This window comes from Bos grunniens, chromosome 11 (assembly GCF_055505025.1).
Source record: "Bos grunniens cultivar Pamir isolate PY7600 chromosome 11, Bosgru_T2T1.0, whole genome shotgun sequence".
Taxonomy (NCBI): domain Eukaryota; kingdom Metazoa; phylum Chordata; class Mammalia; order Artiodactyla; family Bovidae; genus Bos; species Bos grunniens.
The window spans coordinates 104,063,318-104,081,294 of NC_141175.1; the positions used below are offsets into that span (position 1 = coordinate 104,063,318).

The 17,977-nt window shown below is 42.4% G+C and overlaps 1 protein-coding gene across 13 annotated transcripts in view; it reads right to left on the bottom strand.

The window, feature by feature from the left end:
• VWA3B (von Willebrand factor A domain containing 3B) overlaps nt 1-17,977 on the bottom strand; it is a 169,877-nt gene that overhangs the window by 129,958 nt on the left and 21,942 nt on the right. For 10 of the 13 annotated variants that reach the window (XM_086328083.1, XM_086328081.1, XM_086328082.1 and 7 more), the window contains 2 exons: nt 15,413-15,582; nt 10,521-10,636 (listed from right to left, as the gene is read on the bottom strand). In XM_086328083.1, the coding sequence (XP_086184209.1) occupies nt 10,521-10,636; nt 15,413-15,582 (286 nt within the window). Of the gene's footprint in view, nt 1-10,520; nt 10,637-11,945; nt 13,535-15,412; nt 15,583-17,977 lie in introns of those variants that run through there. The other 3 variants (XM_086328085.1, XM_086328086.1, XM_086328087.1) reach the window with 2 other exon arrangements.

Below are 17,977 nucleotides of genomic sequence, written 5' to 3' on the forward strand. Positions count from 1 at the left end.
GAATCAAGATTGCCAGGAGAAATATCAATAACCTCAGGTATGCAGATGACACCACCCTTATGGCAGAAAGTGAAGAAGAACTAAAGAGCCTCTTGATGAAAGTGAAAGAGGAGAGTGAAAAAGTTGGCTTAAAGCTCAACATTCAGAAAATGAAGATCATGGCCTCCGGTCCCATCACTTCATGGCAAATAGATGGGGAAACAATGGAAACAATGACAGACTTTATTTTCTTGGGCTCCAAAATCACAGCAGATGGTGACTGCAGCCATGAAATTAAAAGACGCTTGCTCCTTAGAAGAAAAGCTATAACAAATCTAGACAGTATATTAAAAAATAGAGACATTACTTTACCAACAAAGGTCCATCTAGTCAAAGCTATGGTTTTTCCAGTAGTCATATATGGATGTGAGTTGAACCATAAAGAAAGCTGAGCACTGAAGAATTGATGCTTTTGAACTATGGTGCTGGAGAAGACTCTTGAGAGTCCCTTGGACTGTAAGGAGACCAAATCAGTCAATCCTAAAGGAGATCAGTTCTGAATATTCATTGGAAGGACTGATGCTGAAGCTTAAACTCCAATACTTTGGCCACCTGATGTGAACTGACTCATTGGAAAAGACCCTGATGCTGGGAGAGATTGAAGGCAGGAAGAGGAGGGGATGACAGAGGATGAGATGGTTGGATGGCATCACCAACTCGATGGACATGAATTTGAACAAACTCTGGGAGTTGCTGATGGACAGGGAAGCCTGGCATGCTGTAGTCCATGGGGTGGTAAAGAGCTGGACACGACTGAGTGAACTGAACTGAACTGAGATCTTCCCATATATCAGGTGAAGGTGTGACTTAAGGGAAGAAGAAGATTGAGTGTAGGTGGGCAATTCTTAAACCTTAAACTGAGATCCTATTGGGGTTCCCTGAATAGGAACTTTGTCTTCTATTCCTTTTGAATTTCCTCCTCACCCCTATTGAGACTCCAAAGCACACACAAGGCATTTAATAAGTGCTTAATTAACCAGAGGACTGTCTCAGAGTAGTATTAATAAGAAATCCAAGGCAAGCCATTATTAGGAGGAGCAGGACTTTGGAGATAATTAAAGTCTCAGCCTCGTAATCTGTAATGTGGCAATACTTTTGGAAGTGCAGCTGCTCCAGCTCCATCTATTGAATTAAACTGAGTTCTCGGGAGCAGGAAGGAGACCTCTGAGAGAACCGCTCTCAGTAAACCATAAACAGGCACCAGTCGGTGCTTTCAAATTAAATTACCGCTTAGAAACAAAGAAGTGATGCCAAGTCTGAGTGATGGGCCTGCAAACTTTAAATACCTAATTCAAGATCACAATGTCTTCCAAGGATAAGGACTTGGTTGCTTTTTTTCCTTAAGCCAGACAGGCAGAACATACCTTAAAATAAGTAAATTTTGGTTTTGTAATACCTAGTTTCTTTCATGCATTTTTCCTTCACCAACACACAAAAAAGTTTAGTTTCCGAAGGTAGAATCAGCCAAATTTTTACAGCCACACCATTTCTGGACTTCAGAACAATACTGTGTAGCAGAACAGATTTCCTAACACCATTTTGCCAGGTGTATTGGACACAAAAACTCTCTCAGAAAATCATCATCTTTTCCTATTACCCGAAATTCACTCCTTTTCTACTTCTTTTTTGTTTTTTTTTTTACCCCCCCACCTTTTTTTTTCCCCCACACTATACAGCATCTTAGTTCCACAACCGGGGATTGAGCCCACGCCCTCTGCAGTGGCAGCTCGGCATCTTAACCACCGGACTGCAATGGAATTTCCTTTTTTCCCATATTTTTAAAATTGAGACATAATTATGCTATACAGTAAGTCTTTGTTGTTTATTTGTTTTACATATAGTCATGTGTATCTGCTAATCCCAAACTCCTTATTTATCCCTCCCCCACCCTCTCCCTCTTGGTAATCACAAATTTGTTTTCAATGTCTATGAGTCTATTTGTTTTATAAGCAAGTTCATTTGTATCTCTTTTTAGATTCCATATATAAGTGATATCATATGACATTTGTCTTTCTCTGACTTCACTAAGTATGATAGTCTCTAGATCTGTGCATATAAAGTCAACTAATACCTGACAAAGGAGCCAAGAATCCTTGATAGAAAAATTATAGTCTCTTCAAAAAATGGTGTTGGGAAAACTGAATATTCACACGTAGAAGAATGAAACTGGACCTCTATCTTATGCCACTCTTCAGATCAACTCTAAACGGATTAAAGGCTTAAACTTAAGTAATTTAAACATTTTGAAACTGTAAAACTACTAGGAGAAAACATAGGGGGAAAGCCCCTTGATACAGGTTTTGGCAACAATTTTTTGGGGTAGGACACCAACAGAGCAAGCAACAAAAGCAAAAATAAATAAGTGGGGCTATATCAAACTAAAAATTGTCTCCACAGAGAAAGAAACTATCAGTAAAACAAAAGGCAACCTACAGAATGGAAGTATTTAAATAGTATTAAATAGATATTTACCAACCTTTTAGGAGGAGTTAACACAGAAAATGTAAAGGAACTCAAACAACTTATTAGCAAAAACACAAACAATCCAATTAAAATGGGCAAACGACTTGGATATTTTTCCAGAGAAGAGATACAAACGATCAACACACACATGAAAAGGTGCTCAACATCACTAATTACCAGGGAAAAACAAATCAATACATCACCACAAACCTGTTAGAATGTCTATTATAAAAAGATAACAGTGTTGGTGAGAATGTAGAGAAAAGGCAACGTTTGTGCACTGTTGCTGGGAAATGTAAACTTGTGAAGCCACTACAAAAAACAAGATGGAGGTTCCTCAAGAAACTGAAAATAGAACTATCATATGATCCAGCAATCCCACTTCTGGGTATATAACCAAACAAAATGAAATTACTGTCTTAAAATGACATCTGTACTCCCATGTTCATGGCAGCATTATTTACAACAGTCATAACATGGAAATAACCTAATTATCCACTGACAGATGAATGAATTTAGAAAATGTGATTTTATATTTTATTTTTTACGGGTATAGAAATTTAAAACATCTATCTATGCAATATTAATCAGTCATGAGATAGAAGGAATCTTGAGGGCAGCTAAGTGAAATAAATTAGAAAGACAAAATGCTATTATGATCTCACTTATATGTGAAAACAAAAAAAGCCAAAGTTGTAGAAAGAGGAAGTAGAATAGTTGTTGTCAGCGGCTGGGGTGAGAGAAATGGAGAGAAATTGGTCAAAGGGTACAAATTTCTAGTTATTAGAAATTTGTTATTAGATGAATAAATCCTGGAGATATAATGTACAGTGTGGTGACTATAACAATACTGTATTATACATTTGAAGGTTGCTAAGAGGATATTGAATGCTCTCAAAACACAAAAAATGTAATTATGTGAGGTGATAGATGCTTTAACTAAGCTTATTGTGATAATCATTTCACAATATATGCATATCACACCATCATACTGTACATCTTAAACTTTTACAATACTATATGTCAGTTGTATCTCAATAAAGCTTGGTGGAATAAAAGAAACTCCTAGGCAACCAGGCAAAAAGACAAGTCACTTATGAAAGAAAAAAAATCAAGCTGGCCTTGGAGTTCTTCTCTGCAGCATGATCTATGAGAAGATACTGTAGCACAACCCGTAACACACAGAAGACAAACAAAATGTGAGCCAGAACTTTCCATCCAGCCAAGATGTCTTAAGTATAAAGAGGTAGAAAAGAACATTTGGAAACACTGGGGATATTTTTTCTCTGATTCCGTCCTTGGAGAAACTATTAGAAGATAAACTTTAGCCAACCAAGGGATGGCTTGGGAAACCAAAGCAGATGGACTGCAAGTCAGAACTAAATGTACTTAATAGAAGAATTAAAACAAACATGAGAATTGGAATGACAGAAGTAAAGGTAAACAAATTCAGTCTTTAAGTTGCTTACCTGGGGGTAATAACAGTAAAGAGTAACCCACAGGATGATGGTTATGACAATAACAAGTTATAAATTATTGACTGGTTAACTATGTACCAGGTACTGCTTAAAACACTGTGTGTGCATGTATATATACACACAGTGTTTCATACAGTGTGTATACACACACACACACACACACACACACACATAAATATATTCCTAACAACCCATAAGGTGAACATCATCGTGCGTGCTGCATGCTCAGTCACTTCAGTCATGTCTGACTCTGTGCCACCCCATGGACTGTAGCCCGCCAGGCTCCTCTGCCCGTGGGATTCTCCAGGCAAGGATACTGGAGTGGGTTGCCATGCCCTCCTCCAGGGGATCTTCCCAGGGATTGAACCCAAGTCTCTTATGCCTCCTGCAGTGGCAGGTGGCTTCTTTGCCACTAGTGCCATGAGGACAGCCCCAAACATCATCATCTCCATTCATAAATAAGAAAGCCAAAGATCAGATTAGTTAAGTACCTTAACTAAGATCACACAGCTAAGCGATAAATCCAAACCTAGGTCTGGCTCCAAAGTCTGGGCCTTTAATTTTACTGCATTTGAGTTCCCTGAACATAGTACAACACTTTATTTCTCTCCGCCTCCTCATCATTTAACACAAATAATATAATATAGAGCAGTGTGCTCCTCAGGTGGCACAGGGGTAAAGAATCCACCTGCCAATGCAGGAGATGCAAAAGATGTGGTTTGCTCCTGGGTCAGGAAGATCCCCTGGAGAAGGAAATGGCAACCCACTCCAGTATTCTTGCCTGGAGAATCCCATGGACAGAGGAGCCTGGTGGGCTACAGTCCATAGGGTCATAAAGAGTTGGACATGACTGAGCAACTGAGCACATGGCACATAAACAGTAATATAATATAGTATAATAATAATTTATTAGTCCCATTTTTGTAGATGAGAAAAGGAAGCAGAAAGGTTAAATAACTTTCCCAAAGTTACACAGCTACTTAAGTGATGATGCAGCTAGTGTCGCTCTAGAGCAATACAATCCAATACTAATTCAATAGGTGAACCACATATATAATTTCTCATTTTCTAGCAGCCACAATTAAGTTAGAAAGAACTTAATTTTATCAATAATATTTGATGCAATGCATATTTTTATGTTACCAGTTTGACATTTAATCTATATTAAATAGATTTTGTGATAATTCACATTTTTTCATGTGGTAATTTGCATTTTTCCCTACTCAGTCTTTGAGATTCTAGGTGCATTTTTCACTTACAGTGCATCACCTTTTTTTTTTGCCACTTGGTGCAGTTTGTGGGATTTCAGTTCCTGGAGCAGAGATTGAACTGGGCCCCCCAGCAGTGAAAGCGCAGAATCCTAATCACTGAACCACCAGGGGATTCCTTACAACACATCTCAAATTGGATTCACACTTCAATGCTCACTAGCCACATGTGGTTGGTGGCTCCCATACTGAACAGAGCAGAACCAGACCTGTATGTGTCACCAATTTAATAGCATGCCAACTCTCCATTTTCCATTCTCCAACACTGATTCCTGAAGTGTTATTTTATAGAATAAAAAATAGCAACTGGATATATTATCTTCCTTCAGAGAAAGCCCATCCTGGGGTTAAGGTTTCACCTCTATAAAAGGTCATATTTATGCTTATCATTCAGTTCAGTTCAGTCGCTCAGTTGTGTCCAACTCTTTGCTACCCAAAGACTGCAGCATGCCAGGCTTCCCTGTCCATCACCAACTCCCAGAGTTTGCTCAAACTCATGTCCATCGCGTCAGTGATGCCATCCAACCATCTCATTCTCTGTCATCTCCTTCCCCTCCTGCCTTCAATCTTTCCCAGCATCAGAGTCTCTTCCAAGAGTCACTTCTTCGCATCAGGTAGCCAAAGTATTGGAGCTTCAGCGTCAGCATCAGTCCATCCAGTGAATATTCAGGACTCAATTCCTTTAGGATTGACTGATTTGATCTCCTTGCAGTCCAAGGGACTCTCAAGAGTCTTCTCCAACACATGTTCAAAAGTATCAGTTCTTTGGCACTCAGCTTTCTTTATGGTTCAATTCTCACATCCAAACATGACTACTGGAAAAACCATAGCTTTGACTAGACAGACCTTTGTTGGTAAAGTAATGGCTCTACTTTTTAATATGCTGTCTAGGTTGGTCATAGCTTTTCTTCCAAGAAGCAAGCGTCTTTTAATTTCACAGCTGCAGTCACCACCTACAGTGATTTTGGAGCCCAAGAAAATAAAGTCTGTCACTGTTTCCATTGCTTCCCCATCTATTCGCCATGAAGTGATGGGACTGGATGCCACGATCTTAGTTTTTTGAATGTTGAGTTTTAAGCCAGCTTTTTCACTTTCATCAAGAGGCTCTTCAGTTCCTCTTTGCTTTCTGCCATAAGGGTGGTGTCATCAGCATATCTGAGATTATTGCTATTTCTCCCAGCAATCTTGATTCCAGCTTTGCTTCATCCAGTCTAGCATCTCACACGATGTACTCTATATGTAAGTTAAATAAGCAAGGTGACAATACACAGCCTTGGCATATTCCTTTCCATGTTCCATGTCCAGTCCTAACTGTTGCTTCTTGACCTGCATACAGGTTTCTCAGGAGGCGGGTAAGGTGGTCTGGTATTTCCATCTCTTTAAGAATTTTCCAGTTTGTTGTGACCCATGCAGTCAATGAAACAGAAGTAGATGTTTTTCTGAAACTCTCTTGCCTTTTCTATGATCTAACAGATGTTGGCAATTTAATCTCTGGTTCCTCTGCCTTTTCTAAATCCAACTTGAACATCTGGAAGTTCTTGGTTCATGTCCTGTTGAAGCCTGGCTTGGAGAATTTTGAGCATTACTTTGCTAGCATGTGAGATGAGTGCAACTGTGTGGTAGTTTGAACATTCTTTGGCATTGTCTTTCTTTGGGATTGGAATGAAAACTGACCTTTTCCAGTCCTGTGGCCACTGCTGAGTTTTCCAGATTTGCTGGCATATTGAGTGCAGCACTTTCACAGCATCATCTTTTAGGATTTGAAATAGCTCAACTGAATTCCATCACCTCCACTAGCTTTGTTCATAGTGATGCTTCCTAAGGCCCATTTTACTTCTCATTCCAGGTTGTCTGGCTCTAGGTGAGTGATCACACTACGGTGGTTATCTGGGTCATGAAGATCTTTTTTATATAGTTCTTCTGTGTAGTCCTGCCACCCCTTTTTAATATCTTCTGCTTCTGTTAGGTCCATACTGTTTCTGTCCTTTATTGTGCCCATCTTTGCATGAAATGTTCCCTTGGTATCTCTAATTTTCTTGAAGAGATCTCTAGTCTTTCCCATTCTATTGTTTTCCTCTATGTGTATTGTTGGATCATATTTTTTATGTTCATCTGTTCTCCCTGTATTTTTCTCTTCCCCATCTCCTTCCTCCACATTGATGCAGGTATCAGGAACACAACAAAGTTGCCCCAAAAAAGGCAGAGCAGAAAGATGAAATAGCCTGCAAGACATTCTGGCTTTTTCTATTGAAGCCTAACCCCATCCCCCACCCCCTGAGGAGAGATGCTAGGGTTTACAAAGCAGTTAGCTTTAAGAAGCAATAGGAAGAGAAGCGGTATCCCAGATTAGGAGATTCCCCTTGGCTTGGGGAAGAAGAGAAGAGCATCCTGGGATAAGGTGAGAACTGGCTCTGAGTCTCTCTCTGCAGCACCCTGGGACGAAGGCCCAGGGTGAACGGTTGGGGGTTAGAGTCTACAAAGGACTCCCACATCCAAAGCCACCATGCACAGGAGCAGCAGAGAACTGCTCAGCATGGAGTGACCATAAGATGGGCACAGGGGATATTTATAGGGCAATTTGCAGGAACAGATGTCCAACTACTAGAGTTACCTCCTGATGGCTTAGCACAGCCGAGGATCTCCAAGCTGTGGGAAAAGCTCAGGAGTCATCCCTGGGAATGACTGGGCTTAACTTTCCCTTAATCTTCTGTGATAGTAGGGCACTGGAATCAAACATTAAACTGAATTCTAGAAACCAAAGAAAGTGGCCAGCCTTGGACTTGCACCCTATACACACACAAAGAGAGAATGGAATATTATTTGGCCTTTAAACGGAAGGAAATTCTGACACATGCTAACATGGATGAGCCCTGAGGACATGTGCTAAGTAAAATTTGCCAGTCACAAAATGACACATGCTGTGTGATTCCAATTACCTAGAGCAGTCAGATTCAGAGACAGGAAGCAGAATGGCAAATGCTGGGGGCAGGGCTGTGGAGACAGAGAAATGGAGAGTTTTTTTTAATGGGTACAGACTTTCAGTTTTCCAAGAGGGACAAAGTTCTGGAGATGGCTGCACAACACAGTGAAGGTACTTGACACTCCTGAGTTTAGAGAATGTACTTAACACTTTAAAAATGGTTCAGATGATAAATTTTTTTTTGGCTGTGCCACTTGGCATATGAAATCTTAGTTCCCCGACCTGGGATCGAACCCATGCCCCCTGCAGCATGGTGTCTTAACTACTGGACTGTCAGGGAAGTCCTTAAGATGACAAATTTTATGTACATTTTACAACAGTTATTAAAAACTATTATCTTGACTACAGAGGTTTATAGCCTTGATGTAGCGCACAGGGTGAGGGGAACTCACGCTCTGGAAACCTCAAAGTCGGAAACAGAAGGACATTTCTTTCAGTTGCCAGTTCGCTTCTCTGAGCACTGCTCCTCCAACCCCGCACTTGACAGTGTGTCTTTTCTACGTAACAGAAGGCGGAATTATCTCCAGAGGAGACTAGAGAGGGCCTTGAAGAAGCTCAACTGATAAATGCTTGAGACAGATGATGGAGAGACAGGGAGGGGGAACTGATCAGGGCAAGATTGGAGAACTGGCTCTGAGCCTGAGTGAGGCTGAAAAGCACACATTTTCCAAACCAAAACCATCTCAAGGATTTCTGGGCAGGTTTTTTTTTTTTTTTTTTTGAGTAGGAGAGGTAGGTTCTGAAATGCTGGCATTTCTAGGACACTGTGATGGATTGAAGGGACAAGATCACATATTTAGGATTTGGGATTATCTCCCTAGTTCAGAACATGTGATCACTGAAATGGCATTAGAATGGCAGGCCACGCCCTGAGGACCTCATTCTAAGAAAAATGTTTTTATCTGTAATTTGATTTGTATGCTTCAAGGTAATTGGAAAGAGGGTAGTTGTTGAAAATGTAAGCTATGCAGACAGAGACGCTTCCCTTTATAACAAGTTGCCAAGGAACACATAGGCCTGAATTAAACCCCATTTACGGTCACTAGTGTGCCTTGGGGAGCTGGTGACATCTCACATTCTTTACCTTGACTGATTCATTGCCCACTAGGTTTAATCTTATAAATTACTTTCAAAGGCATACATCCTAAATTAATGTTTTTCTTGGATTAGCAACAATTTTGCTTACCAACTGACATTTTCTCAAATCCCCTGGAGATGTCCACCTCACCATCAGAGCAAAGGTGTAAGTGACCCAAAGCAGTGACCCCGATGACCTCAACTGGAACCTCTCCCCTGCTCTGGGGTGACCCAGAATCTGAACTCACAAAGTGTGTGTCAACCCCTGAGCTGCAAATGCAAGTGGCTCCTACGCAGTCCCAGGGCCCTTCTCTCTGGAGCCTCTGCAACACTGTTATGTAAACAGAGGGAACTTGCAAACATGTGTACCCTGCACTTCTTCCCCAGCCCCAAACTACCCCCAAAGAATAGTTCCTCGCTGTTTGAAGCTAGAAATCTTTCTGATGATTATCATAAATGAGCGGGAAGATAGGGGTCGGGATAGGCTTTCTCAGACTTCTAATGCCCTCTGTGCTGGGTCATCTCACATTCCCACAGAAGCTGCCTTCCCTGCTCCGCTCCTCTCGGTCGTGTTTACTCAGTGTATTTCCAGCTTAGCAATCTCATCAGCTCCCCAAAGAAACTCCCATCTGCTGCTTTCGGAGGAAGCTTTTAGAACTGGATTCCTGAATCACAGTACTATTTCTCACTTATTTCCTGAGCTTGTTCTCAATGCCTATTAAACTCTCTGATCACATCTTTTGAATGAAAGAGGAAGTTCATTCAGCCTCCAGAGTTTCCTATATGCCGTTGGCCCTCACAAGAGGCAGGATCATCCAGCATGTACATCTAGAAGCACTGCCAGCCCTGACGGGGAGGCAGCAGAAAACCCACAAGAACTGCAGGCATCCTCATTATAGCTTCCAGATAACCCGGGCCAGAGTAGCTCTGCCTGTCCAAGAATGAAGACTGCACTGACACGCCTGGGGCCGTGTCTCTAGAAGTTTCCCAAGCTAGGAAACACATCTCACTGAGGCTACTTCCTCAGGTAATACACTTGTGCCTGGTTGCCAGGCTGCCAAATGCTCCATTAACATCTATGAACTCTGCCCTGTACCACATGAATAATACAAAAGATACGGTTAGTCTCTCTCCCTTGTGCTTTATTTTTCAAGGCTAGGGATCATCTGGAGTTATTAAGACATAAAGTACACACTTCTTTTTGACCCCAGATACCTGGAGGGAGTTTTCCTTTCAGTTTCCTTGAATTCCAAGTAATCACACTGTCACCATCCTTAATGGGAAAGGCAGGAAATTCTACACACTCTGTTCTCTCTGCAAATGCATGGAATCTGAAATAGGAAGAGATTTGCCACATTAGGCTAGTAAGTGCACATGCCTATTCATTCTCCCAAGGCTGTGAATTTGCTCTTCTGCGGTGCTAAGCATCTTCCAAGTGTTCACTGCTTTCCCCTGTACCTTGTCAATTCCCACAAACAAAAGACAGGAAGGCAGAACAGAACAGAGAATTGAGAAGCCATTGGGATTTTAACTGATGACTCTTCTGTTCATTAGAGGACACTTAGCTCAACCAAATGGTATTTACTGATCCTGGAAAAATGATACCCTGTGCTGAGATTTACTCTTTTGTTCCCAGGGTTCCATCATGTCAACACAGTTTTGATAGCCAAGAAGCTAATGAGGGGCCAGACAGTGCCCATAGTCCTGAGGGCTCAGTGTTGAAATTTGGTGATAACAGGCACCATTGGCTTATCTGATGGGCTGCTGATGGGCTTCAGTCAGCTTTAACTCAGCAAACACACACTGCCCCCAGGACCTGAGCATAAGGGCTAATGAAAAGAATTCAGTGTGGGTGAGTTTTTAAGGCCTGACTTCTCTAAGTGAGGTCCTAGGAGCAGCAGCAGCACCTGGGAGCTGGCTAGGGATGCACATTCCTGGGCCCCACCTGGATTCATTGAGTCAGAACTTGCACTTTAACAAGGTCCCTGGGGCAGTTCCATGTAGCTTAAAGCTCAAAAACCGCCTGTGTACCAATGTTCATGGTGCACTATTTACCCTAGCCAAGATATGGAAGCAACCTAGGTGTCCATCAATAGATGAATGAATAAAGAAGATGTGGTACACATATACAATGGAATATTATTCAGCCATAGAAAGAATGAAACAATGCCATTCGCAGCACCATGGATGGACCTAGAGGTTATCATATGAAATGAAATAAATCAGAAAGACAAACATTGTATGATACCACTTATAGGCAAAGCATAAAGGGAAAGATATACCCAACTGAATGCAGAGTTCCAAAGAATAGCAAGGAGAGAAAAAAAGACTTCTTAAGTGAACAATGAAGAGAAACAGAGGAAAACAATAGAACTGGAAACACTGGAGATCTCTTCAAGAAAATATCAAGAGATATCAAGGGAACATTTCATGCAAAGATGTGCACAATAAAGGACAGAAATGGTATGAACCTAACAGAAGCAGAAGATACTAAGAAGAGGTGGCAAGAATACACAAAATTGTACAAAAAAAGGTCTTAATGACCTGGATAACCATGATGGTTTGATCACTCAATGAGAGCCAGACATCCTGGACTGTAAGTCAAGTGGGCCTTAGGAAGCATTGTTGTTGTTTACTCACCAAGTTGTGTCCGATTCTTTGCAACCCCATGGACTGCAGCATGCCAGGCTTCCCTGTCTCCCACCATCTCCCAGACTTTGCCCAAGTTCATGTCCACTGCATTGGTGATGCCATCCAAACATCTAATCCCCTGCTGCCCTCTTCTCCTTCTGCCTTCAATCTTTCCCAACATCGACATCTTTTCCAGTGAGTCAGCTCTTCACATCAGGTGGCCAAAGTATTAGAGCTTCTACTTCAGCATCAACCCTTCCAGTGAATATTCAAAGTTGATTTCCTTTAGGATTCACTGGTCTGACCTCCTTGCTGTCCAAGGGATTCTCAACAGTCTTCTCCAACACCACAGTTCAAAAGCGACGATTCTTCAGCATTCTGACTTCTTTATGGTCCAGTTCTCACAACCATCAGTTCAGTTCAGTTCAGTTGCTCACTCGTGTCTGATTCTTTGTGACCCCATGGACCACAGCACGCCAGGCTTCCCTGTCCATTGCCAATTCCCAGAGCTTACTCAAATTCATGTCCATTGAGTTGGTGATGCCATCCAACCATCTCATCCTCTGTCATCTTCTTCTCTTCCTGCCTTCAATCTTTTCCAGCATCAGGGTCTTTTCCAATGAATCAGTCCTTCGCATCGGGTGGCCAAAGTATTGGAGTTTCAGCTTCAGCATCAGTCCTTCCAATGAATATTCAGGACTGATCTCCTTTAGGATGGACTGGTTGGATCTCCTTGCAGTTCAAGAGACTCTCAAGACTCTTCTCCAACACCACAGTTCAAAAGCATCAATTCTTCAGTGCTCAGCTTTCTTTATAGTTCAACTCTCACATCCATATATGACTACTGGGAAAGCCATAGTTTTGACTAGATGGACCTTTGTTGGCAAAATAACGTCTCTGCTTTTTAATATGCTGTCTAGGTTGGTCATAGCTTTTCTTCCAAGGAACAAGCATCTTTTAATTTCATGGCTGCATTCACCATCTGCTGTGATTTTGGAGCCCAAGAAAATAAAGTCTGTAACTGTTTCCACTGTTTCCCCATCTGTTCGCCATAAAGTAATGGGACCGGATGCCATGATCTTAATTTCAAGCCAACTTTTTCACTCTCCTCTTTAACTTTCATGAAAAGGCTTTTTAGTTCTTCTTCACTTTCTGCCAAAAGGGTGGTATCATCTGAATATCTGAAGTTATTGCTATTTGATTCCAGCTTGTGCTTCATCCAGCTCGGCATTTCACATGATGTACTCTACATATAAGTTAAATAAGCAGGGTGACAAAACTTGACATACTCCTTTCCCCGATTTGGAACCAGTCTGTTGTTCTATGTACAGTTCTAACTGTCGTCTCTTGATCTGTATACAGGTTTCTCAGGAGGCAGGTCAGGTGGTCTGGTATTCCCATCTCTTTAAGAGTTTTCCGGTTTTTTATGATCCCCTTCATGGATCACTGCCTTGTTGTGGCAAAGGGGCTTGTGTAACTTAAGGAAGCAATAAGCCATGCTGTGCAGGGCCACCCAAGATGGACGGATCATAGTGGGCAGTTCTGACAAAACATGATGCATCTACTGGAGGAGGGAATGGCAAACCACCCCAGTATACCTGCAATGAGAACACCATGAACTGTATAAATAGGAAGGATTAGTACAAACAAAGCTAGTGGAGGTGATGGAATTCCAGGTGAGCTACTTCAAATCCTAAAAGATGAAGCTGTGAAAGTGCTGCACTCAATATGCCAGAAAATTTGGAAAACTCAGCAGAGGCCACAGGACTAGAAAAGGTCAGTTTTCATTCTAATCCCAAAGAAGGGCAATGCCAAAGAACGTTCAAACTACTGCACAATTGCGCTCATCTCACGTGCTAGCAAGATAATGCTCAAAATCCTTTAAGCTAGGCTTCAACAGTACACGAATCAAGAACTTCCAGATGTACAAGCTAGATTTAGAAAAAGCAGAGGAATGAGAGATCAAACTGCCAACATCCATTGGATCATAAAAAAGCAAGAGAATTCCAAAAAAATCTGCTTCATTGACTATGCTAAAGCCTTTGACCATATGAGTCACAACAAACTGTGGAAAATTCTTATAGATGGGAATACCAGACCACCTTACCTGCCTCCTGAAAAACCTGTAAGTAGGGCAAGAAGCAACAGTTAGAACTGGACATGGAACAATAGACTGGTCCAAAATTGGAAAAGCAGTACGTCAAGGTTGTATATTGTTACCTTGCTTATTTAACTTATATGCAGAGTGAACATCATGTGAGATGCCAGACTGGATGAAGCACAAGCCGTAATCAAGATTGCCAGGAGAAATATCAACAACCTCAGATATGTAGATGGCATCACCCTAATGGCAGAAAGTGAAGAGGAACTAAAGAGTCTCTTGATGGAGGTGAAAGAAGAGAGTGTAAAAGTTGGCTTAAAATTCAACAGTTAAAAAACTAAGATCATGGCATCCAGTCCCATCACTTCATGGCAAATAGATGGGAAAACATTGGCAGGTTTTATTTTCTTGGGCTCCAAAATCACAGCAGATGGTGACTGCAACCATGAAATTAGAAGATACTTGTCCTTGGAAGAAAAAGTATGACAAACCCAAACAGTGTATTAAAAAGCAAAGACATCATTTTGCAGACAAAGGTCCATATAGTCAAAGCCATGGTTTTTTACAGTAGTCATGTATGGATGTGAGAGTTGGACCATAAAGGAGGCTGAGCACTGAATAATTGATGCTTTCAATTTTTGGTGCTGGAGAAGACATCTGAGAGTCCCTTGGACAGCAAGGAGATCAAACCAGTCAATCCTAAAGGAAGTCAACCCTGAATATTCATTGGAAGGACTGATGCTGAAGCTGAAACTCCAATACTTTGGCCACTTGATGCAAAGAGATGATTCATTGGAAAGAACCTGATTCTGGGAAGGATTAAGGGCAGGAGGAGAAGGGAGTGACAGAGAATGAGATTGTTGGAAGGTATCACTGACTCAAGGGACATGAGTTTGAGCAAACTCCAGGAGATGGTGGACAGGAGATGGTGAAGCCTAGTATGCTGCAGTCCATGGGTTAGCAAAGAGCAGGACACAACTGAGCAACTGAACAACAACAACACAGGTGCAAAGGTGAATGGAGACTCGAAAATAGAAGAACAGAGAAAACAATGTTTTGGCCGCACTGGGTCCTCATCGCTGTGTGTGGGCTTCTCATTGTGGTGACATCTCTTGTTTCGGGGCATGAGCTGTACACTTGGAGGCTCAGGAGTTGTGGCTCATGGGCTTAGTTGCTCTGCAGCACGTGGAATCTTTCCAGACCAGGGGTTTAACCCTTGTCCCCTTCGTTGGCAGGTGGATTCTTTACTACTGGAGCACCTGGGAAATCCCATAGCAACTGATTGGTCATGAAAACCACTCGGAATTGAGACCCACTGCTGACTTCATGCAAGCAGCAGTTCACTCAGTCTCCCTGGAGCCTGTTTTTGGCCTACCTGCTGAAGGTCTTGGCACTCAAATCCTTCAGGAAGGCTATGGTGCCCTGTCCTCTGGCATTGAAGGACACCGTGCAGACAGGACAGGGGATCTCCAAAGCCTGCTGAAGGAGAAGCTCCTTGGATTCCTCGGGAATGTCTCCCACCACAAAGTAGTAAATGGATTCAATCTGCAAAACAGTGGTACCATTGGTTTATTTCCCTGACACACCCTAGCCTTGAATCAGACTCATGGGCCATATAATCTCTATAAAACTGTCTCTTTAAAAAAATAAATGGGCAGAAAGAAGAGCAGCACTTCTCAACATTTCTTGAGGATGTGTGGGGGCCAAAGTCAAGAAGTGAGATATTCAAGGCCTGGTGCCAAGAAGTCTCAGGCTTTACATGGGAAGGATATGACTGGCAGATTTGGAGAAAAGCTTCCTCTGAGCCCACAGATATGTTATGAGGTCAGGAGTGGCTATTTTCAAGTCCAGGAATGAAGGAAGTGTTGGCATAGCCACTGGGAGCAGGAAGCTTATTAGCAATTCCCCATGTTGGTGCCAGAATTCTACAGTGCAAACTCAGGCATCCTCAGTCTGAGGCTGTGTATGGGGAGGAGGGCATATTCCCAGCTGGTTCATCCTCTGGTCTCACCTTAGGGGACAGACACACCTGGGGAGGTGAGGCCAGTCAGGGGGCACAGCAGGCCAGAAGTCAGGAGAAAGACACATACACACAAACACACACACACCCCAAGCTTAAACCAGGGATCTGGGAGATGCATACCTCACCCAGAAAGGAGACAATGACAAAGTGGTCCCTGCTTAACTTAAAGACATCGACTCCATCCACAGGGCCGCAAGCAGTGGTCCCGCCCCACCCTTAACCACACTGCTCTAAGGGTCTCCTCTGCCACTACTGAGTTCCATAACCTTGGAAAAGTGGTGGAAGTTCAGTTTCTTCACTGTGAAAAGGAGCTTATGCAATTGGCTTCATGATAGAGCTTAAACATGATGACTTACACTTATGCATGTATATAAATCTCAGGAAGTAAAAACCACAGGGAGAGCCAGAAACGCACATCATCTAAACCTAACCCCACCAAACACCCTAAGTGATTCTCTACCTATAACCCGGCCAGAACCTCCAGCAAATGTGTTCTGTTGTAAGGGATAAACAGATGTCACCAGCCCTTCAGGATTCAGGAGCCTCTAATTACACATCCCCCATCCCGGGTTAGCTGAAGGTATATAGTCAGTTACCTCACCTCAACTTCAAAGCTGGGACTTAAGCCTACTTGGCCCAGAGACAGGTGGGCAGAGGGTCAGCTCCCAGCTACTTAGGATGCCCAGTCAGTGACAGCAAAGTGGGGACAGTCTGTGCCCAAGGAGGCAGGGGGTCCATGCTGGGAGTCAGGGGATGGCCAGAGTGGGAGATGAGCCCTGTCTACTGCAACCACACTCCTCCTCGAACTGGGCACAAAAAGTCCATCTGACCCCTCACTCTCTCAGGCCCTTCATCACAAAGTCCCTGACTTTTAAAAGTACCTCGTGGGAGGTAAAGACGAATGAATGTTGTCTATTTCTCCCAGTCAGTCACCTGAAAAGAACTAAAAACACGGGCAGGAGGAAGAAAGCTTTCTTCAGATTCCTAATTAGACACTAATACTGTTCTTCCAGAAAGTGCATTCTCTGGCATTCTCTTCATGGTGTTACATGTTACTTTACATTGTTGTTGTTCAGTCTTTCAGTCATGTCCATCTCTTTGCAACTCCATGGACTGTAGCACCCCAGGCTTACATAGGACATCTTAAATAGGTTCCTGAGCCACAGTTACTGGTTTTCTAGCTGTGTTGGTGCCCAAGTTTAGCATGAGGACAACTTCATCCTCTCCTGGGATCTATAATCACACAAAGCTCGAGACAGGGAATCAGACACAGGGAGTATATTCTAGGGTTTGGTACATCAACAGGAAACTGAGTGAGGACAAATATCTCTCATCGTTCTGTTGACAGCTTCTGACACCCTGTATCTCTGCCTCGATCAGTGCAAACATAGCTTCTTTGCTCTGGCAATAACCCAGGAACCTGAAATTCTCACAGAGAGATTTTTTTCCCTCAAGATTTCATCAAACTAGAAATTGCTATAGCCAGCAGTGAGTCAGGATTTGCTTTCATTCATTAATCAAGGCTATGGGGTTATTTACTATTCACTAAGGTTCTTACTCAGCTTCTTAGTTGCCTGTGTTTTTGGTCAACTCTCAGTTATCCGTGCTCCAGAGTTCTGGGGACATGTTTTCCCAGAGACTACTATCTGCACACTGCCTTTCTTTTTATAAAACAAAATCTTTACTTATTTATCTGGCTGCACTGGGTCTTTGCTGTGGCATGCGGGATCTTTAGATGCAGCATATAGGGTCTAGTTCCCTGACCAGGATCAAACCTGTACCTCCTGCACTGGAAGTGTGCAGTCTTAACAACTGGACCGCCAGGGAAGTTTTTAATAGATTTGTTTTTTTAAGTCTTATCCTATTTATAGGGTGTTGTTGTTGCTGTTTTTTTGACACACCACTTGGCATGCAGTA